At 45.5% G+C, this 23,250-nt stretch overlaps 1 protein-coding gene across 1 annotated transcript; it reads right to left on the reverse strand.

The window, feature by feature from the left end:
• Nucleotides 1–21,439: 21,439 nt before the first annotated feature.
• LOC146193851 (solute carrier family 22 member 7-like) lies at nucleotides 21,440–23,035 on the reverse strand. The gene is made up of 2 exons (XM_084600630.1): nucleotides 22,172–23,035; nucleotides 21,440–21,643 (listed from the first exon to the last, which is right to left on the reverse strand). Exons 1-2 carry the CDS (start codon nucleotides 23,033–23,035, stop codon nucleotides 21,440–21,442), a joined length of 1,068 nt encoding a protein of 355 aa, XP_084456756.1.
• Between the last annotated feature and the right edge of the window lie 215 nt (nucleotides 23,036–23,250).

The raw sequence follows: 23,250 nt of genomic DNA on the forward strand, positions 1-23,250 counted from the left end.
AGTGGAGTACCAGGAAAGACTACAATACCGGGTAAAATTAGTCCCACTTAAGGGGGTTTGGTGCAGATACACCTTACAAAGGAACAGGCTTTGCAAAGGGCCCTGATAAGGAATATGTCTAAGGGGGGACAATTCTTAAAACTTTCTGCAGAGGTGGGGCGGGGGGGGAGCACAAAGTCACAGGATAATAACCGCACAGTGAACCACAGCTGACATGTAATACAAATCCTGTGACGGTTATTATCCTCTGACCCCCCCCCCCTCCCTTTTTTTTTACAGAAAGATTTAAGAATCATCCCCCTTAGATATATTTCTTATCAGAGCCCTTTGCAAAGCCTGTCCCTTTATAAGGTGTATCTCCACCTGTGATGGGGGGGGGGAGTACAAAGTCTCAGGATAATAAGCACACAGTGACCCAAAGCTGACACGTAAAAAAAGCATTTTGTGCCTGTTATCATCCTGTGACTTTCCTTTTCTTCTTCGGAAGCAAAAGCGAATTTAAACCCCTGCCAGTGATGATCACTTTGGCCAGACGAAGACAAGTCCACTAGTCGAAACGTTGGCTTGACTTGCGAACTGAGGCGTACCCCTTTTACCCTTGTTCAGTGCTCCTTCATACTGGATTAAACCGTGTCATTTATACAAGCCTTAAACAACAGTAGCAGTTGTGACATTGATGGTTTTCAAGACGCCCAAACAAACATGTAGTTGACATTATAGCCCCAGTACTCACCTATATTTTTAACATGTTTTTGGAATCAGCAATTTTTCCGCTTAAATGCAGTGTGCCATAATTACTGTTTTTATAAAAAAAATGAGATCGTAATGAGCTGGGAAATAACAGACCGGCGTCTATTTTGCCGGTCATTTTAAAGTTTTTTGAAAACGTCTTAGATTGGAGGATGGCAAATTTCATTGAAGAACATATTCTGTTAACACCACACCAGTTCAGTTTCCGCAAAAACAAATAAGCTGATTCAGGTTGCTAGAGCAGAAAGAATATATATTAACGGCGTTTGAGAAAACAAAACAATAGCTGTTGGCATTTTCGTGGACATTTCAAAGGCCTTCTATTTAGGAGGACAGGCACTACCTATTTTAAAATCCTACTTATCCAATAGAATTGAAATTGTTAAAACAGGTACCCTTTACATCGAAGGATAAAACTATCCATTGTGGAGTGCCGCAGGGAAGTATTTTAGGGCCTATACTTTTTAATTTATATCTGAATGCTATCGTCACCATTAACTCTATAGCAAAATTTATCATCTGTGCAGATGACACTAGTGCTTTTTTCGGCAGCAATGATATTAATCTCAATGTTGAACAATGTAACAGTGCAATGCAATCCTTAGAGGAATGGTCGAGAGTAAATGCAATGAAGTAAAATGAAAGCAAAACAAAAGCAATTATATTCAGGTCGAAAAACAAGCTTATACCTCCACATCAAGATATAATAAACTCACGATGTATCGATTTAGTCGAGAATTTCAAATGCCTTGGTGTCACCTTTTCCGCCAACCTGTCCTGGGATAATCACGTCCGGTATGTTGTCACAACCTGCCTCACCTATAGAGAGGAACTTACGGGATCTCCCCGCTCCTCCGAGCATGCTTCGACATGACGTTCGGGCAGCGACCGCGCGTCCTTGACACGGCCACAGCGCAGCCAGCCGAGAGTATAAAAAGGCATACCGCAGGAGGCCTGTGGCAGTGCGCTCTGGGAAGTCTCCCGGGCCTCTCTCGCGGCCGTTCTCGCTGGAAAAGTGTTTTTCACTGAGCCCGCGATCAATTCATCGTTCTCATCTACACGGCTGCCGCTACCAATCAGCTCTGCGACTTCGACGTATCACCCGACAAGAAAGCCGTGAGAGTTCCTTTTTGCCACAGACTGTTGGTTAATAGAATATTTTTGTCGCTTTTGTTTAAACCTTTATCTGACTTAGTATTTTACGCTGTGTTTTCTGCGTAACTCTTGCCCCTACTTATTATATCAGGAATACTTCAATTATAGCCTTCTTTATTAGTGTTTTGTTCATCGTCGTTTTTTTTTTCTTGTCATTTACCAAGTCGTTTTTTATCACTATCGTGTCGTGGCGTTTTATATTTTTATTATGTTCTACTATTAGTCAGTGGAATTTGGCCTACTATCTATAAATAACCAATTGTCTGTAAAAAAAAGGGATTTTCTTGAACTTATTCCTCAGTCACACACCGATACACGTACTTCACGGCTTGAACGGCCGGCTTTTAAATGTGTTCTCAAACCTCATAGACGCACGATGGGTACCGTAAAGAGATTCCGCACCTCTGTTGACCGTAAAGGCGGGTGGTTTGTGACTTAAGTTTTCAGCAAAATAAGTCAAATAACCGGTGCAATAGGTCGTTTAGGATATATCCTTCCCACGCGCATCCAACGTTTGCTCTATAAATCACTCTTTCAATCCCACTTAAACTATAGTCAGTAAAGCGAAACAGAACATCCACTAATATAGAACACATTCACCTGTTACGAAACACGTATCGGCGACACACATATAATGCTTCTTATACTGCTTCGACTTCAACATTTTTTTCCGGACTCTGGTGTAATTCCAGCTTACAATATCTATAGGCATCGCCTAAGTCATGTATATAAACATGAACTCCACAAGAATATCAACGATCTACGTACCAGAATCCAAATTTACATTACAAGACAATTAGAGAATTGGTCTGTAGCGACGTCACGTTCAAATTACGGAAAACAGTGCCTTAAGTACACAATACCAACACATTTAAATGATTATAACTCGGTCTGTTTTGATCTCTGCGCGGCATCTTACAAAGGCCTCCGGCAGATGTATTTGGCTTCGATGTAGTATTGTATAGCCATGCTGTTTTCTTTTGCATTTGAGGCAATGAATTCAGCTGTTGGTTTTGTTTACATTTTTACTAATGAGTATTAAGTTTGCATAATGTTAAGTATATATGTGTGTTTTAATGAAGAGTATGTATGCATAGGTGATGCTGCCACTCTGCCGAAATAATGGATTGTGGACCCGTCAAGCTGTCCTAGGACAGCGTTTTTCTACAATCGCCCCGTATTTGATGGCAAATAAAATATTTCATTTTAATTTTCGCCTCATGTTTAGCTGTGTTGTAGGTAACAAATGGCAAGACGGCGTCCTAGTTCTTGTGATCTGACCCTACATACACCGACATCATGTTGATGAGAGTCCGGTTTAGGCGCTCGGTAAGGCCGTTTGTATGAGGGTGGTAGGGAGTAGATGACAGTATTCGGAGCCACAAAGGCGCTAAAGTTCTTCCACAGTATCTGCAGTGAACTGTCAACCGAAATCACTAATGATCACTTGGGCGCACAGCGGCGAAGAAGGCTTTAGTGTATTAAAAAGTTCGACACGTCGGCTGCTTTGACAGAAACGAGTGCAGAAGTATCAGTATACCGGGTCAAATAAACAATAGCTACGATAATCCAGCAATGGCCGTCAGACGACTTCGGAAAACGACTAATCAAATTAATTTCGATTTTTTTCATAAGGCGATGTAGAGGGCTTGACAGGTTGAAGAAGGGCAACCGGTGGCGTGGTGCTTCGCTTCAGACGTTGGCAAGGTACACAACTATCTACATAGCGCATCGTTGCTGTTTAAAAGCTTTACCAATAAAAACTTTGTTGGACTCTTTCTAGAGTGCGGACAAAGCCAAGATGACCTGAAGTGATGTCGTCATGCATGGCATGTAGGACGGCGCCGCGAAGAGGAGCAGGGACGACAAGCAGCAGACGCGAACCGTTAGTTGAGTAGTTCCTTTTGAAAAGTAAAACATCTCAAATAACAAAGGATATAGATGCAGTCTTGCGCGCCTTCTCAAACAACAGAGTAAGTACGCGGTTTTGACAGTGCTCTTGCCGGTACTTTACGTGGTCTGGTAAAGTTTCGGTCACAGGCATCTAGATCATCTTCACCGACTGCCGTACATGGAAGAGGAAATTGCGACAAACAGTAGCGGCGGCGTTGCGGCGACCACTGTTATAGGACACAGAAAAGTCATATTCCTGAAGACGTAATTCCCAACGAGCTAGGCGGCCGGAGGAAGGCCAACAAGCAACACAGGGAATGAGGGTCAGTGATTACGTTGAAGGGGCGGCCGTACGAATAGTAGAAATAGGGGGCGGAACTTGGTAACAGCAAAGACGACGGCGAGACATTCCATTTATGTAACTGTGTAGTTACGCTTTGCTTTCGTTAAAGTGAGGCTTGCGTATGCGATAACACGGTTCTGGAACTGGACGAGAACCGCGCTGATGCCCACGCCGCTCGCATTTGTGTATACACTGGTGGTGGCAGCCGGATCTAAATAGCGTAAAACGGGACCAGACGTGAGCAGAAAATTCATCTGTTGGAACGATGGCTCACATTCCGCCGACCATACAAACGGAGCGTCTTTTTGTAGGAGGGAAGTGAGTGGATGAGCAATTTGGGCGAATCCTTGAATGAAACGACGGAAATATGAACTTAGACGCAGAGAGCTCATTAAATGTTTCACCTTTTGAGATTCTAGAAAGTCACGCATTGCAGTAATATTTTTGGGGGTCGGGCCGAATACCCTCCTGGTCCACAAGTGTCTGCCGCTCACCGAAGTAACATTTTTTGGCGTTCAAAATTAGTCCGGCGTTTCGAATACAGAACAGCTCGACTAAGCTGCTGATTATGCTACGAAAATATATTTCCATAGATGATGACGTCATCTAGGTAGCACATCATATCTCCCGTTTTAAGCCACGCAGAATTGTGTCTATAAATCGTTCGTACATCGCTGGTACATTCTGCAGTCCAAATGGCATTACATTAAATTATAAAGAACATCAGATGTCTGAAGGCTGTCTTTTCTCGGTCAGGCGGATGCATCGGTATCTGCCAATAGCCAGACCGCAGATCTAATAAGAGGCGGATTGAAGACAATCTAAGGCATTGTCGATACGTGGAAAATGATAAACATCCTTTTTCTTAACTACGTTTAACCGACGATAGTCAACAAAAAATCTACATGAATTGACCTTCTTTACTGAGCTGGTATGAGTTACCCAAGGACTGCAGGACCCAGTTTTACACCTTTCTTCAACATGTCTTGGACCTGTTAGTTAATCCATCTGCACTCGGCTGGTGATAATCGGCAGTTTTGCGCATCACCAGTGTTAATCCTGACATACTTGAATGCGGCGCCACAGAAAAAACGACTCCTTGAGCAAGGTCAAACACAGAGGCGTAAGTTGTCAGAACTTCACATAACTCTCGCTGGTCGGATGATGAAATAGATTTGTCTGTAATCCGGGTTATGTTCGCGCTGTAGTTAGTATCCACACGTTGATGCGGATGAGAGACAGACCGAATAGTAAGGACCTCGTAGTCGTCAAATGTAGCCAACTTGAGGCCGGATGGTAAACAAACGGGTTCGGATGAAATGTCCACAGTTCACACGTGGACACAACCATCTTCGACCTTGACGACGGCACGAGGGACTAATAAACTTTTCTTCACGGCGTTGTTCATGTCGGGTTTAATAAACATAGGGTAGGTGCCTTCTCGATCGGAGGAGGTATGGACAGTCACGAACATTGCAGCCATGCATATTAAGAACATGTCACAGGTGACATAAAATACTGGGTCACTAGGGTTAGGTGATTCGTCAACAAACGCAGAAAAAATATTGCGCTGCAGAGAAATTTCGCCTTCTGATTCCGTTGCTCAACATTCGCACAGAAAATCAATCCCTAGAATAACATCATGCGCAGCAGCTCGTGCTAAAGCAGTCAAGAAGCGACAACTTAATATTTTATGGCATCTCTGACAATTCGTTTGAAACGTGAGCGCAATCGGAAGCTCAGATCAATTATTTCCTTTCAAAGTGTCTCGATTTGAATTCCTCTGAAGCTACAATTCATAGGGCTCATAGGTTAGGCAGCTTTGCAAATGGCAAAACACGATCTGTTATTGCTAAGTTTGCGTCCAATAAAACGAGGGAATATATACTTTCGAAAAAAGGGCGTTTCTATCGGCGAAGATTTTTGCAAAGCCACCCGTAAATCGTGGAAAGCCCTTAACGATTTTGGCAAGGCTAGTGGTCAATTCTATTCTTTACGCCACAACAAATTGATCATAGGTGAAAGGTGCTACATCTATCGCGCAGCTACAGACGAAGTATGCGAAATTGGACTAAGTAGGAGCGCGATTACCCCGAAAAGAGACATCGCACCACCGGGTTTACCCTCCGCAAATTCAAGCGCAGCATAATTATCGAAAGATCGAAAGCAAACAAACAGGATATCAATTCTTTTCACTACTGTCCGAAGTGTCATCAACAAACGTACATCACTATCATCACGTATCGATGCATGCTCGGCTGATATAGTTTTACTCACTGAAACTTGGCTCTCTGCAAAAATCAAGAATAATGAAATACTAGATTGCGAAGAAAAATACAACTTTTGCAGATACGACCGCGATTTCCGAACAGGCGGGGGTGTAATGATTGCCGTGAACTCTGCTATCAGTTCATTTGCTATCTCTATCAATTCACCATTAGAAGTAGTTTGCACTCGTGTTACATTTCCAACTGGCGACCTTATCCATTGCGCGTGTTATAGGTCCCCATCCTTACCTGCTACTTTCTGCACTGTCCTTCATGAGGCCGTTAATAAATTAATTGTTCGATACCCAAAATCACATTTATTCTTACTAGGTGATTTCAATTTCCCAAATATAGTGTGGCAAAACGGTATTCCCTCCCTTAAGCAACCATCCTACGAGTGCAGTAATTTTTAGACACCTGCGCAGATTTTAATCCAAAGCAGCTAATTAGTAAACCCACACGCACCACCTGCACTTCGTCGAATATTTAAGACCTCTTTTTTACAACAGCTTCCGATTTGGTCTCTCCACCAACATACCTAGAAGGACTGAGTGACCACTCACTGCTTCACTAAGAAGTATGTCCGTCCCAAGAAAGTTGTTAAAACCGTATGTAAGTATAGTGCCGCCGACACTGCGTCCATCACAGCTGAACTAAAATCATTCATTGTAGACTACATTCTAAACTTTTCCGAACGTACCGTTGAAGCAAACTGTTCATTGTACAAAAATAAACTGCTAGAACTAATAGATCGCTGGGTACCTAAAGTTAGGATTGTCTTAAATCATACCTCATCATGGTTTACTAAAACCCTAAGCCACTTACGCAAGAAAAAGAAGCGTATTTTTCGCCGCGCCAAAGCATCTAACCTTCCTGAACGTTGGGAAGCATATCATCGCATTCCTGCAGAATTTATAATGGCTTTTAAACATGCAAAAAAGAATTTTTTTGATAACATCCTATCATCACTTCTGCAATCTAATCCGCGTAAATTCTGGAAAGCTGTTGGGGGCAGAGAAGACAAGGTTATTCAACTAGCCGGTTCTGACAATGTCTCGATTCCTCCGAATCAGTATTGCTCCATTTTAAATGATGTATTTGCTTCCGTTTTCCACAAAAGTTTTCCTAATATTGTAACTAATTTTTCTTCTTTATCAATGAACTCTATCAGTATAGACTGGATCGGCATACAAAAGTTGGTTGGAAACTTGTAAATTTCTTCTTCATCAGGTGAAGATGCAGTCAACTCTAAAATTCTTAAAATCACTGAACCGTATTCTTGCATTATGCATTCGATGCTCTTTTCCAGTCTCTCGGTTCCTGGGTACTTCCAAGCGATTGGAGGGTTGGCAAGGTTGTTCCAGTACCTAAACCAGGTAACGCTCATTCCACCAATAACTATCGTCCTATATCACTCACAAGTATACCATGTAAAATTTTGGAGCTTATCATATATTCTCATCTGATTAATTTCTTTGAGTCTAATTCCGTGTTTTCAGCAGAACAACACGGTTTCAGGAAGACATTTTCATGTGAAACACACTCATATATTTTAGTAACGACCTATTTGCTCAGATTGACTTGAACATTGATGTAGACTGTTTTTTGTGGGACTTGTTCCAGTTCCCTGGACAGTCAGACTTGTCATTGTTCCATAATTAGTACGAACGTTCGGGAGTAGTAAATTGTTATTCGCTGCAAATCTTGTAGAGTTATAGTTCGAAAGTAGTAATAGATTAACAAACTGGAAATGCAAGCTGCCATTCAATAGCTTAAAGAATGCGATTACAAGGTGATACTGAAAGAGCTGGTGGACTGATAAGATATGATGTTCATATAATAAGGGACAAGCGCTAGTGGAAAAAGTGCTGCCGGTGATAATGCGGATGGCCTGATTTTGTATATGCTGTGCAGACGATAAATGGCAGTTGTAAGTATTTCCCCAAACTACAATCCCGTAAGTGAGGCGACTGTGAATGAAAGCATAATACAGAGATAAGAGAATGTAACAAGGAAAATATGGGCGTGCTTTAATGACAGCTCGGATGCCAGTCATAGATATTTTTTTCAAATGGGTAATGTGGGCTGAGAATTTAAGTGCAGAATCAAGAATAACGGCCAGAAAGCTAGTGTTATCGGAAGCTGGGATAATGTGAGAACATGGGGTTAACGTAGGAGTGCAAGGAAGAATATTCTGGCTACTTGTGAAGATTAAAAACTTTCTTTTAGTGGGGTTAATAACCAGGTGGTTATTAAGACATCATTTTGTTATGTTGCTCAAAACGGCATTCAAATCAATAGTAAGATCATCAATGAACCTGTTAGATAATGACACGGTAGTATAGTCCGCGTATAAAACACAGTGAGTTGGACTAATAGAAGTAGGAAGGTCGTTAATATATAATATGAACAGTAAAGGTCCTAAAATAGATCCCTGAGGAACACCTTGTTTAATTGTTTTATCTAGACAGGTAGTTCCATTAATATTAATTATTTGTTTACGATCTTGTAAGTAGCTTTTCAGAAGAAGAGATACAGGGCTTACTATGCCATAACATTCTAGTTTCTGTAGCAAAATCAAATGGTTAATTGTATCAAAGGCTTTTGTGAAATCTAAAAACACAGTACCAACAAATTCGCCTTTGTCAATGTTATGCTTAATAAATTCAGTCAAAGAGATAAGAGCCAAGTTAGTTGAACTGCCAGACCTGAAACCAAACTGACAGGGGGTAATAATATTAAATTTATTTAGATAATTGTCTAAGCGGCTGACTATTAATTTTTCAATTACCTTACTAAGAGATGATAAAATAGATAGTGGACGATAGTTAGATATTGTTTGTCTGTCACCTTTTTTGAAGACTGGAATGACTTTCGCTATCTTAAGGCAAGCAGGAAAAACGCCTTTCTTTAAGATGAGATTAATAATATGACAAAGTGGTATAGAAGCTAGATTAGCAGCAAGTTTCAGGCGCTGTGAGGATATGTTATCAAGTCCAGGACTAGTGTTCTTGAGGCTATTAATAATCAACTCGATTTCGCAAGGGGAAACAGGAAAAAGAAAGAAAGATTGATTAGTGCGTTTCAAATCTATCTCCGGCGGAAGTGGAAGTCGGTTATGTGGCTCAGAAAAGAAGTCACTGAAAGCATTCGCGATGACAAATGGCTTAGTGTAGGCAGGACCATTGAAATTAATTTCAGTAGGGGCAGTGTTAGCGCAGGGCAAATTGAGGAATTCGCTCAGGAGTCTAAATTGCTTTTTAGTGTCGTTAGCGCTTTTACACAGTTCGTGTTCATAGATCTTTTCGCGTGTTTAAGTAAGTTGCTCAGAACAATGGAGTATATTTTGTAGCGGGCTTTTAAGGGATCTTTAAAAGGCTGTTTCTTCGTTTTTCTGTACAAATTTTCTTTTCGACGCATGCTACTTAATAAACTATTTGTAAGCCATGGATATTGGGGAAATTTGTAATTCTTTTTACATTTTAGTATACTCTCAGATATGCAGTTGGAAAAAAGGTGACAAAAATACTCCATTGCTCCCTCCGGATTGCTCGACAAGAGGCACGGAGACCAGTCTGTGTTACTGATAGCGTTAACAAAATCTTCGTTGTTGAATCTTGAAGTGTAGAACATTGACCGTGGAGGACGGGACGGGACCAAGTGTAAACCGCCAGTTTGCGGTTTACACTTGATAGCCCCTAAGTGAATATACTCACGTAAGCCAACTGCTTGACTAGCCTCCAACTCCCCCCGCCCCCTGTCCGCTTTCTCCAGGGGACTACAGACACTTATGTGAGCACACATGAGGATAAATATTGGCGTTTTGCAGTCACTAGCAGTTTTATTTTCTTTTGTAACTGCGCCGTACGTCCAGGCTGAAATGGTTCTCTACTTCCTTGAGGATAATGCTGTCGTGGAAAGGATGGGGTCTCACGTGCCCCTTTAATTTTTTAGATCGGAAGATCGGAACCAAGAATTGTTTTTGTATTTGCCCCGCCGGGGTGGTGCAGTGGTAAGACGCCCGACTACTGTGCCGGAGTACCCGGGTTCGAACCCGACCTCGGCGGCTGCGTTTCGATTGAGGCGAAACGAAGAGGCGTCCGTGTGCTGTGCGATGTCAGCGCACGTTAAAGATCCCCAGGTGGTTGAAACTACTCCGTAGCCCTCCACTACGGCTCCTCTTTCTCTCTTTCCACTTTCACTCCCACCTTCATCCCATTCCTCACGGCGCGGTTCAGGTGTCCACAGACACGTGTGACAGATACTGCGCCTTTCCCTTCCTGTGAACCAATTATATTATTTATACCGCCGCTTCGTTAAGCCGATCAAGGGCAAGCGGCCAGTGTCTTGCCATATCGCTGCCATCGCTCGGGTGAATTATCAACTGACTCCTCGGGATCACAGTCGTTGCAATTCTTAAAACAGGCGTTGAATTCGCAAGACGTAAGATCATAACAGTCCAAGGTGAGCGGCGCGCGGGTATCTGAGTTCGTTCAGTTTGGCTACATATATACCGCATATACCTTCCTATTTTTAAAGAGGAAACGATGTAATGCATGTATACATTACATCCAGTGGCTATCACAGTTTGCATATATGATTTGTCAGGAAGAAATTTACCGCTCACTTAAACTAAAATGTGGGTAACGCAAAGATGCATTAAACACAAATAATAAAGATTGCCGCTGCTATTTTTCTTATCGTTTGTTGTTACTGACGTTTTCGCTTTTTCTTCTATTAGCGTATACACTAAAAAACTCGAAAATTATGAAGACAAACTGAGTAAAACAAAATAAATTGTTCAACAAACTTGTGCTTATCTGTATGCCAAACGCAGGGTATAAAATCCCGCACGATATTTTAACCTATACGATTCGCCATTGAATGGAGCTTGGCAAAGAAACGAAACACTTAAAGGGCCTTAATTTGGAATGAAAAAGAACTGAACAAGGGTAAATGGGGTACGCCTCAGTTCGCAGATGCGCCAACGTTTCGACACGTGAACTTGTCCTCGTCTGGGCAGAGCGATTATCACTGACAGGGGTTTAAATACGCTTTTGCTTGAAACGCTGGGATTGGGAAAGTGGGTGTGAAGGAGGGGGGAGGAAAGGATGGGTGAGAAGAAAGTGGGTCATGAAGTGAAAGAATAAAAAACAAATCTTCAGTATGTACTTATCAGCCAGGAATCAGGGATTGTGTGGCCTGCAAAAGAACTAAAAGCGGCAGTACAAGGAAAAACTAAAATACCGGGTAGGTTAATAGTCACCACTTAAGCGGGTTTGGTGCAGATACACCTTACAAAGGGATAGGCTATGCAAAGGGCCTTGATAAGGCATATATCTAGGGGGACAATTCTTAAAAGGAGGGGGGAGGGGTGGAGTACAAAGTCACAGTATAATAACCGCGCAGTGAACCACAACTGACAATTAAAAAAAATAATCTTAAGTATGTATCTCATCCTGGAACCAGAGATCCTGTGGCCTGCAAAAGAAGTATAAGCGGCAGTACCAGGAAAAAAACCCAAAGTACCGAATAGATGATTAGTCACCACTTAGGCGGGTTTGGTGCAGATACACCTTACACCTTAGATACGATACACCTTAGGAATATAAGTGTAGAGTGCCGCGACGTAAAGTGTGACAAGTATTCGCAACTTTCACGGGCTATAGGCGGCGCCACTGGAAATCCAATATGGCTACCCTTGAGGGGATCCGGCTGTCACGCTTCAAGTGCGTCGTGCTGGGCCGCTGGGCTACGTTTCCTGAAGCTGAATTAAAATATTCGCGCGAGTGTCCTGTGGTGCGAAGGTATGCACGGTATTGCCAGCCTGCGTATGCAAGACCTTTGTGAGCATGCGTTGCAGGGGTACGATACGAAGGACCCCTCGAGTGTGACTGGTCGGGTATGTGAAACATCCTACTGCTGACAGTGTTGTGCGCAAGTACGACAGGTTCCCAGGTGACTCTAATCGCGCCACTAAGTGCTACAGAGAAACATAAACATGAATATAGATAAAATTTTCTACTTTTATCTAGGGATCACGGGCACTCGCGAACTGCAGCATTTCAAGAAGTCGTGCTCTGTATTTACGCGCGTAGCACAGGCATGCCGAGCGGTCAAAACCCCGCACTTTATGTGGCCAAATTTTTTATTTCACTTCAAAATATACGCCGTCGCATCGAAGTACCTACTACCTTGTTTGTGCACAAAACATCACTACACGGTACTAATAATGGTCTACTGCGATCACTTTAACCAACCTGTTTTCTTTTTTTTTTTTTTTGCAGCACCTATAATAGGCAGTGATTTTGACTTTCGCATGTGATGACCCAGTGCTGAAACAGACAGTTTTTCGAGAACAAGTATTTGAAAAGCAAGACAGCTAGAGCGCTGGCTTTGAGAACAGTCCGAATATGGAGTGCGAGAGTATGCTCCGCAACGTTCAATACAAGCTCCTAATCTAGCGTTCATCTGGCAGCTGCTGATTGCAAACACTGCATTTACTCAACCGGGTAGGAAACAAACATTCATAATTTCTCAAACATGTGTGGGCCATGAACTGGTCGGCAGTCAAAAATGTTATGCAACTTACGTCAGTCTAACTTCTCACATTAGAAATGCGCGTACCGAAAACCGTCATAGCTTTAGTCGCAGTCTCTCTTTTTTCTTGCGAAAAGTAGTTCTGCTCAGAGTTTAGAGCGGCAAGAAAAAACGAGACCCATGTATAACCCCAGAAATGAGATAGCTACACCGCTCATACTGTCCCTAAGGAGGTGTTTCTTCGTCGACCAGGATTTATCACGATGTTTTTCACGATAATGTAGCCGACTTGATCTTACCGAGATTTTAAATAACTTAATTATCGTCGGGCATATAACCTGGAGGTAAGATGTGCAAGTTTATCCCGCCTTTGACCGTGCAGTCAGAACACATCGGTGTATGGAAGATTCGACAGCTTTTATGTTTTCCCCTCGTATACGTTCCCCGCACACCAAAAAAGAAGTTATATTATTAATCTATTGTCATGGCTGCGAGCCAAAGTCAACTCGAAAAGCAGTTACATACTAAAGGAGCTGCAGTACCGAGCTCCACGTAACAAATTTTCGCGGGAGGCGCAGCAGCAAGCTGGAGGAGCACGAGCCGTTCTCCGAGTATCCCTCCAAGGGCGGTACCGGAAGCGGCCGCGTGGCGGCGGCACTGTACGTGAAAGTTGCTAATACACTTGAAGTCGCGGTACTCACACTAATATTCCTTTCAATAAAGGTATCGACGCCCTCTCCGAAGTATTAATCAACAACCACCATCCGCGTGCCTCTGAAGTTTATCTCTCGCTCCTTAAACTAGTCCTAACTTTAAATTATTTCGAGTTCGATTCATCCTATTATTTGCAGATATTTGGAACCAGCATGGGTACTCCATTAGCGCCGACTGACGCGAATATATTCATGGAAGTTCTAGAATCCAATATACAAAATTCATTCCCGGAAAAGCCACTTATATACCTTCGCTATATGGACATTATTTTCATGATATGGCGGCATGGATCAGAATAACTTCAGTCGTTCGTCTTGCATCTTAATAATCATCACAATAGCATTACATTCACATGTCAGTCATCGCAATTAAAAGTCGACTTTCTAGACACCCCGGTGTCAGTGGAAAATGGAAACTTAAAACTTCTTTGTACAGGAAGCCAACGGATAAGCAAGAATACCTAGATTTTACGAGTCATCATCCGATGCATTGTAAGCAAGGGATATTTGTAAGACAGGCGATACGGCTTAGAAGAATATGTTTGGTTGGTTGGTTTGTGGGGTTTAACGTCCCAAAGCAACTCGGGCTATGAGAGACGCCGTAGTGGAGGACTCCGGAAATTTCGACCGCCTGGGGTTCTTTAACGTGCGCTGACATCGCACAGCACACGGGCGCCTTGCTTTTCGCCTCCATCGAAAAGCGGCCGCCGAGGCCGGGATTCGATCCCGCGTCCTTGGGAACAGTAGTCGAGCGCCGTAACCACTGCGCCACCCCGGCGGGGTAAGAAGAATATGTAGCGATGATAGTGACTACCTAAACGAACTACATTCATTGAAAGCAACACTACTACAGATAAAATATCCCGGTAACTACCTTAATACGGCCCTCGAAAACGCAAGCACTTTAAACCGCAACGATGTGCTCACGAAACGACCAAAGGCCAACACTGAACGCCAGCCTTCTTTTGTAACTAAATACTCCAATGCCCTTCCAAACATAAACAATATTCTGCGGAAATACCAATCCGTGCTAACGTGTAATGAATGCCTCAAGAAAATATTTCCGGAGGCAGCAAGGGTAACATACAAACGTAACGCAAACCTCAGAGATATTCTAGTACATTCTAAACTCGACAACAAGCCTCCAACACAACCACACCCTTGCTCTCGACCTAGATGTAAGACGTGCCGTCATATACAAAAAGACACCACGGTTAAAAGCAATGCAAGCGATTTCACTTTTCATATACAATCAGGCTTTAACTGCCCATCTTCAAACGTTATCTACCTTCTAGAATGCTCCTTCTGCCACAAACAGTACATCGGAGAGACAGGACAACCAATGAACATACGGCTTAATGGACATCGGGCAGACGCAGGCAAAAACCTCCCGAAAGCAGTTTCCCAGCATTTCAATCAAAAAGACCATAAGTTCGAAGAAATTAACTTATATATTCTCCAGTCAGGCTTTAAATCTGCAAGGGTCAGAAAATATAGAGAGGCATATCTAATTCATAAATTTAGAACATTGGAACCAGCAGGAATAAATATATCTAAGGGAATGTTAGAATCCCTTAGGTATATTCCCTCTGCATCATAACTATTCGGGAAAACAACCTCAAATAGCGTTAATTGTACAGTTTATTCACAACGCATGTACACTCTATTCCCTTCCGCAATAGCATAACCTTACAGGTTCCTCTAAACACATTTCCTCCTTATCACTTGTTGCTTGCATTTTTCCTCAAACATATTTTGTTATTTTTGTTTTTCATTTTAGTCGCGGTTCCCTGTTCGGTTATTATCCTGTGACTTTGTACTTCTCCCTCCCCCCCCCCCCCCCCACACACACACACATTTGCAGACACACACATTGCAGACACACACATTTGCAGACTTCGCGTAGCCTCCCTTTGTAAGGTGTATCTGCACCAAACCCACCTAAGTGGTGACTGAACATCTACCCGGTACTGTGGGTTTTTTCCTGGTACTGCCGCTTTTACTTCTTTTGCAGGCCACAGAATCCCTGGTTCCAGGCTGATAAGTACATACTGAAGATTTTTCTTGTTTTTCTTTTTTTCCTTTCACTTCATGACCCACTTTCTTCTCAACCATCCTCTCCTCCCCCCTCCTCCACACCCACTTTCCCCTCCCCAGCTTTTCTTCTTCGGAAGCAAAAGCGTATTTAAACCCCTGCCAGTGATAATCGCTATGCCCAGAGAAAGACAAGTCCGCTTGTCGAAACGTTGGCTCATCTGCGGACTGAGGCGTACCCCATTTACCCTTGTTCAGTTCTTCTTCATACCGTGCAATCCATCTTCTTCATTTCGTTCTACCTAGATCCTTAATTTGGTATGAAATACATAAAAAAGTCCAAAGAAGTATACACGCGAACAATGTACACGTGAGAAAGTTCGCGCACGACCTGTTTCAATCCCCTGGACCCCCTGCCCCCCCCCCTGCCTCCCCCCCCCCCCCGGTTCCGGAGTCCAGCATACACGTCTGTCGCCAACCGCTGGCGACGCCGTAAACTTACTTCAAATCCATTTCGTCTCTCTCTAATAGGCACCCCACTACAAGAAAGTCCGAGCATAAGAATTCTGGGCTCAACAATTCATCAATCAGGATCAGCGGCTGCTTGGCTTTCTCAGGCAAAAAAGCAAACGCTTCAAACTGAGTTTGATAAGGAGAATTGCGCCTAAAAGGGGGGTGCTGGCTCGTCGGTTGCACGCCAGTTAGTGAGGGCGCTTCTGCAGCCACGTTTGTTTATCAGGCCCAGTTCCAGGATCTTACCAAAGAACAATGGCACCGCCTTGAAGCCGTAAATCGAGAAGCTATGAGGACCATAACATGCCTTCCACGACTCACATTGGTCGTTGCGTTAGAAGAGAATGCGCAGCTCAACACCATTGATGAACTGGTGCAGCAGCGCAGTGATGCTCGCAGACTCAAGGCCAGTTTGCCACATTCCACGCAAGCACTGAGGGCGTATGCGACGTCACACATTATTCTTTAACCACCTGCGCCAGGTCTCCCTCCCTGGAAATTTGTACAGTTAGGAGACAGCAAGCCAACTGACCTCCGCATACCAACGTCAGCCAACTCGGCATCGTTGCTTCGCCAGAGATTTGAAGCGCAAGATACTCAGGGTCCATTGTAGTGTATGTGAATGCAAGCCTGCAAGCCTGTGAAGCCAGAACAGCAATCTATTGTCCATGAAGACATAGCCTGAATCAGACCTCTACATGTAAGCTTTCGGAACCACTTACATCTTTCTGCGCTGAGCTCGTGGCTGTTCAGGAGGCACTCTGCTCAGTGGCTTCCATAATCATGCTCCCTGCAGCCCACATTGCCATCCGCACTTACGCACTTCAAGCAGTACGTTTGCTCTGACGTCTCAGTCGCTGCCCTAAAATATGCAAAAACATCCACCACCTCTCGTGCCCATAAGATGGGATATAAGTTAGCCCTCTGGTGGCATAAGTTACAGTAAGGGGTGTATAATTCAGGGTATGCAGTGACGTAGGTGACTGGATTTGGAAATAAATGCGTCTGTAATTTTCGCCAGGTGCCCTCCTTTCCATTGTGCGAGATTTGTGTCCCAGAGGGTATAAGGTACGTGTTTAACAGAAGTGTAGTGTAATTTCTTGATAGGAAACCATGCGGTCCTTCGCCCATCTCATGAGGGGTTGTGCCATCACCCGGCTCGGGCGAAATTCTGGACAGCCTCATTTCCAAGAAGAGAAGAATGTGCTCGTGTCCAGATTAGCTTCATTGAACAGTGACGCGTTTGAAAAAAAAAAGCAGAAATTCGAGCCCTACAGTGGATATCTTGCCTTTGCTGTAATTTCTTATTGCGGTTTTTTAGTCGTAATTTATATGAAGAGCTGAGGTTGAGCTTATAACGAGGGTGATCGTACCCTCCTCCGCTTCCTGCGGGTCGTTGATAACGATCGAACCGACTGTGAGCTGTTGACCCTGATAATTTACAGTCACAATCGTCAAGGCATTACGGTCCGCGTGTTCGGCTGCATCGACATAGACCGCGTCTTTTTGAACTGGTATTGCTTGTGTACGGCTTTGGCTCTTTCTACTCGCTTGCCTGAATGAAATTCAGGGGGCATATTCTTCGGGAGAGGTAGGATTTTCCGCAGGCTAATTGAAAGTGGCGCTTTGTCCTGCCTTGTTGCGGGGTAACTGATTGAGAGGACATCAAGGATAAAGCGTCTGGTCGGTGTGTGGGTTAGCCGTTCGTATTGAGAGGTGAGGTGGGCATCTACCAGCTCGCCAAGTGTGTTGTGGACTCCGGGGACACTGACGCGCTCCGGGGAGTTATTTATGGGGATACCAAGTGCGGACTTGAACGCCCGTCTGATCAGGGAATCAACACGTTGTGTATGGTAGCGTGAAGGTAATTCTACTAATGACAAAAGCCTGTACCAGGCGGACGAGATCAGTTTCCTTCATACTCGAATACCGTTTAACGATTCTACGTATGAGACGCACTTTCTCATAGACACTAGCCATGAGGCGATTGAGGGACTCTGTGTTTCAGCCGTTTTTCTGGATGTAAATTCTAAGAACCCGTATGACGGACACCTCCGGTATAAGTTGTCCATTACCGTGCACCCGGATTTGGGTATGGCCCCTTGTGCCTGGTTTACTACGCATGAGCAGAAGTTCTGATTTTGTTGGGGAGCAGGATAAACCCGCCCTCTATACGCATTCGGCAACGGTGTCCACTGCTATTGTACAATTTCTTGTATTTCTGCAAACATTTGCAATGGAAAGGTCAAATAAGCTCGAGAATCACGCGATACGTATTCGGGGGCCTATTAGACCGTCAACGAGAGACGACTGAAAAAGAGAATTCTCTTAAAACTAGTACAAGCGTATGTGACTAGCAGAATTAGCTACGCGACGCGACGCGACGTCTAAGAAAACTTGAATGGTACTTAGACAAGTACAACGTCTTGTATCCTATGCAAGTAGGTTTTCGTCGAGGTCTCTGCGCCCAAGATATTCTCAGAAGGCTTCATAACGACGTTCTCGCATACCCTAGTAGCGCACAGCTCCGAGTGGTTGTTGGGGTCGACGTCAAAAAGGCGTTTGATTCCGTGCCCCACTCGACCATACTTCGCCGGCTCCAGGAAGTGGGGATAGGCGACAACCTCTACCGCTTCGTGAAAGCCTTTCTTGCAGAAAGAACCTTTTTAGTAATGGTTGGAGATACTCAGGGTGGTTGGCAACGCAACCAAACAGGTGTCCCCCAAGGCGCTGTCTTATCACCGGCTCTCTTCAATATAGCTATGTCAGGTCTCCCGCCAATGCTGTCGTTGATACCCGGTCTCAATTTCGCCGTCTATGCGGACGTTATAACGCTGTGGACCAATTCAGGGTCCCCTGCAGAGCAAGAACAAGCCCTACAGACAGGCCTCAATGCCGTCCATGAATACATCGAGAAGTGGGGAATGAAAACCTCTCCGGAAAAAACCGAGTATGTGGTTGTCATTAATGGTCCGCGGGTGCGAGCCGAGGCAGAACGCAAACTTATCTCTCTTCATTTGGGGAACTCGGTTATTTGCCGGAAACCAACAATCCGTATACTAGGCATGCTTATTGACGAGGATGGAGGAGCCAAAAGCTGGCTTCATAACACGATGCTTAGCTGTCATCAGGCTTTACACCTAATGCGCCGCGTCTCTGCGCGTGGATGGGGAATCAAGGAGGTGGGGCTCCGTCAGATGGCATTAGCACTCATAACATCGAAAATCCTGTACGCATATCCGTACATGCGACTTAACGCGACCAAACGCCTTCAGCTTGAGCGAATAAATCGCAAGGCGATGCGCCTAGTTACTGGCCTGCCACAGTACTGCCCAGTAGTGAACCTACGCGGATGCAGCAATATTAATGCCCTTCGGGATCTGGCAGAGCAGCAATTGCAACCCCAGCGAGTCCGTCTCTCCACAACGGCGGCTGGCCGACAGATCCTGCAGGCATTAGGCTACAACGTTGGCAATTTAGAGCCGCTTTCGTCCGCCGCCCCACCATGGGAGTTGATTGACTTACTAGATGGTATACCATTACCAAAGAATATGAGTTCGGCTAATCCTCAAAGGCGCAAAGCTGCCGCCAAACGTCATAGGAAGATGTCACACAAGCTAGCCCAGGAAGGAGCTATCCAACTGTACACAGACGCCGCTCAGTTTCAACACTGCGCAGCTATAGCTTATCTCGACTCTGTGTCAGATACCTCGGTAGTTCAACGGCTTTCCGAGGAACACACTGTTACCAATCTCGAACCCATTGCCATACGACTTGCCATTACTCGAATAGTAGCAAGACAAGATCGGGCTCCGTGCACCTACCATGTTTACACAGATTCACAAGCAGCGTACACTGCATGCCACGCAGAGGGAGCAGACTATGCCATTGTGAACACTATTCGAACACAAGCCCGTCGCCTGAGAGAGGAGGGCTACACCTTAATTATCAAATGGATTCCTGCACTTGAAGGAATCACTGGAAACGAAAAGGCACACCAGGCAGCGCGCGCAGCAGCTCTTTCCGCACCTTTGCCTGGATCCACATTCGTTTCCTCTTCGTGGCCCCCTGAGGACGTTACACATCCGTCGTCGCCTCATATGGATAGGGCGGAGACATGGCATCGAGCCCAACGCTATCGTCGAAGCATACTCCAGCACTTGGCCAACCCTGAGCAACTATATCGCCGTCCAGATAGCTCATTCCGGAGAGTGGAGGCAGTACTCCTTCGCCGAGCCCAGACTGGTCAGCTTCTGTCACCCTGGAAGCTGCACCTCATAAACCCGCAGGTATAACCTTCTCCTCAGTGCCCGACATGCCCGGCCAGAGGCACGGCCGAACATCTCCTGTGGAGCTGCGCGCTTTTGACGCAGTACGGGAGAGAGCACTCAAGTCCCTGGGTGGGCTTCGACCTGCAACCCTGCAGGCATGGGTCGATCCTCCATCGCACATCGGGCCATCAGACGCAACCCGGCTCTGGCGAACTTTTCTTTCCTACTTCAAGGAAGAATAAGGACCAGGCCATTACTTCACGGAGCCGACCTCGGGACGACCCTACCTCGAGGAAGAAGTGGACACCGGTCCCTCATATCTATCCCAACCTTCACCCCCACCCCCACCCATACCCTCACCCCCACCCCTACATCCATGAAACAACTTAGTTCTGCCGCAAGGGAAACGCCTAACGTAAGCAGAAATAAAGACGTAATAAAAAAAAACGTTAGACTATTTTAGTAGGCTCCGAACCTCCTCCACTAATACTGTATAGGTCATGCACATATTGGCAGCCTGCCGGGGTGGTGCAGTGGTTAGGGCGCTCGACTACTGCGCCCAAGGACGCGGAATCGAATGCAGGTTTCGGTGGCTGCTTATCGGTGGAGGCGAAAAGCTAGGCGCCCGTGGGCTTTGCGATGTCAGTGAACGTTAAAGAACCCCAGGTCGTCGAAATTTCTGGAATCCTCCATTACGGCATCCCTCATAGCCTGAGTCACTTTGGGACGTTAAACCCCAAGAGCAAACCACATTGGAAGCCAACTTAATAGCAACACAAAAAAAAATGCATTGCATCCAATATCCAATGTTTGCCCTTGATACAAGTGTCACATGACGGCATAGAAATTGTGTAAACATTCGACAGATCGAATAAATTACATTCGCATAACGTTGTGCTTAGATAGCATAAATTACAGTGATGAGACTGAAAACCCATTTGCGTCACAAATCACAACACTCTAATTGAGTCTGCTGTCCACAGGTCTCGGCTCGATGCTTTGGTACCTCGATGACTGACCACTGCCACGAGGCTTGCTGGTTCGTTCCTTCTTCACATTCCGCCAGTTCAGCGTCTGCTTCATGAAGTCCACACTCTGAATGGAACCCGCAGCAGATAAAGGGCTGGCCAAAGTTGGCTTCTCCGACGGCTGCTGTGAAAAGAGCTGGGCATGGAGCATCATAAAGAGCGTGGTCCCAGCTAGGGCGAAAAGCACATCGACACGCCCAATGTCTTGCCACACGGACAGCACTATGGCACACACCCCTCCCAAGCGGCCCAAACCGAAGAGCCAGCAACTCGCCCCGCAACGCACACGCGTCGGCACCATTTCCAAGACGTTGGCGAATATGAGGACTTTGACCGCGAACGTAAGCGGTTTGGCTAAAAGGAAGAACAATGTCGTTACGTAATCGCATCCCAATGCGAAACTCAGGCTTATCACGCAGGAAACGCCACCGAGCGTTCCTACTGCTGCGGCCAGTAGATGTTGCGGTGAGAGTTTTCTGAACGTAGCGTAGAGCAGCGCGAAACTTGCGAGGTTGGTTCCGCTTGAGGCCCACTGGAACCAAGCAGTTGTTCCTAATATTACCCTGTCCTCGACGGCCATCAATGAGTATTGTGAGAACGAAGCAGAGAACGATAAGCCGATCATCACGAACGCGCTGCGCTGTACTGCCTTTGCTCTAGTTACGTCTGCTGCTGTGAGCAGCATGCGCATTTCGGTCCTCTGAACCTCTGCCTTGAGCCTTTCCAGCATGCAGTCAGTGTTCGAAACGGGAAAGTGATTTTCTTTGGCGGCAGCGATCATGAGCATTTCGGCTCTGGCCATGTCGTTTACTGCAATGCACCAGCGGGCTGACTCGTGCACTGCGGACACCGCGTACAACGTGAGGACAGTCGGGGACAGCATGAAGATCTGGAGAACTATCCAGTTCAGCCCTCTGAGCAGCCGTGCCACAGCAAGCCATACCTCGGCAATCAGCAAGCCTGCGCACATGGCGGCACACAGGTCCCTGTTCCTGTTCTCGTGCGTGGATGCCTCAAAGAATAGTGTGCAGGCGAGGACGGCGACAGTTGCCACGCAGCCAGAGTTGAGAAACCTTGAAAGGACGTACATGTGGTATGATGTTGCGAAACATCCGCCCATCGTGGCCAGCTGCAGCACCGCCATCGCTGTGAGGAGCACGGGCATCCGGCCGACTCGGTCCGCCATCTGCCCGACGGCAGTCATCGCAATCAGCGAGCCGGCTATGTAGAGGCTCTCCGCCATGGCGCTCAACCAGCGTCTGTGGCAGACCAAGTCCCACTGACTTACGATGGTCCTCTTGCTGTACTCCGGGTCGTAGTCCCAATCATCGCAGTCAACAATCAGCGTGTCGTTAGGGTGACCTGGGTGTTTGTACAAGCTGCATCGACTGAAGCGACCGTCCGCCTCTAGAGGGATTGCCGAGTTCCTCCAGGAGGCCGCAGGCACCTTCATTTCGCCCTGTGGCTGCTTGCACCAGTGGTCGACGTCACCAGAGATGAGACTGAAGGCGAGGGTGTGGCACTGCATTGCGCACACGGAGAATATAACGAGATTGAAGAACCAGCGCTGAAAATGACCATGGCCGAACACATCACTGCAGTCATAGCAGTCGCTCGTCACTAAGTCTACTCGACTGAGCCTGCATCTAGACAGCAGAAGCATCTTAGACATTAAGTAATACGGCAGGTATTTGTAGCTGCCCTAACCTGAACCAAGGTCTTCTTCTTCTTCTGCCTTGATAT

This window comes from Amblyomma maculatum, chromosome 4 (assembly GCF_055883805.1).
Source record: "Amblyomma maculatum isolate TAMU_Amacu chromosome 4, ASM5588380v1, whole genome shotgun sequence".
Taxonomy (NCBI): Eukaryota; Metazoa; Arthropoda; class Arachnida; order Ixodida; family Ixodidae; genus Amblyomma; species Amblyomma maculatum.

Bases quoted from the DNA above. Each gene is read 5' to 3' on its own strand.
- LOC146193851 (XM_084600630.1), bottom strand. From the start codon at position 23,035: ATGCAGTGCCACACCCTCGCCTTCAGTCTCATCTCTGGTGACGTCGAC. The intron at 21,644-22,171 runs GTAACTAGAGCA...CTCCATGCCCAG, and splicing joins TGCTGCTCACAGCAGCAGAC to CTCTTTTCACAGCAGCCGTC.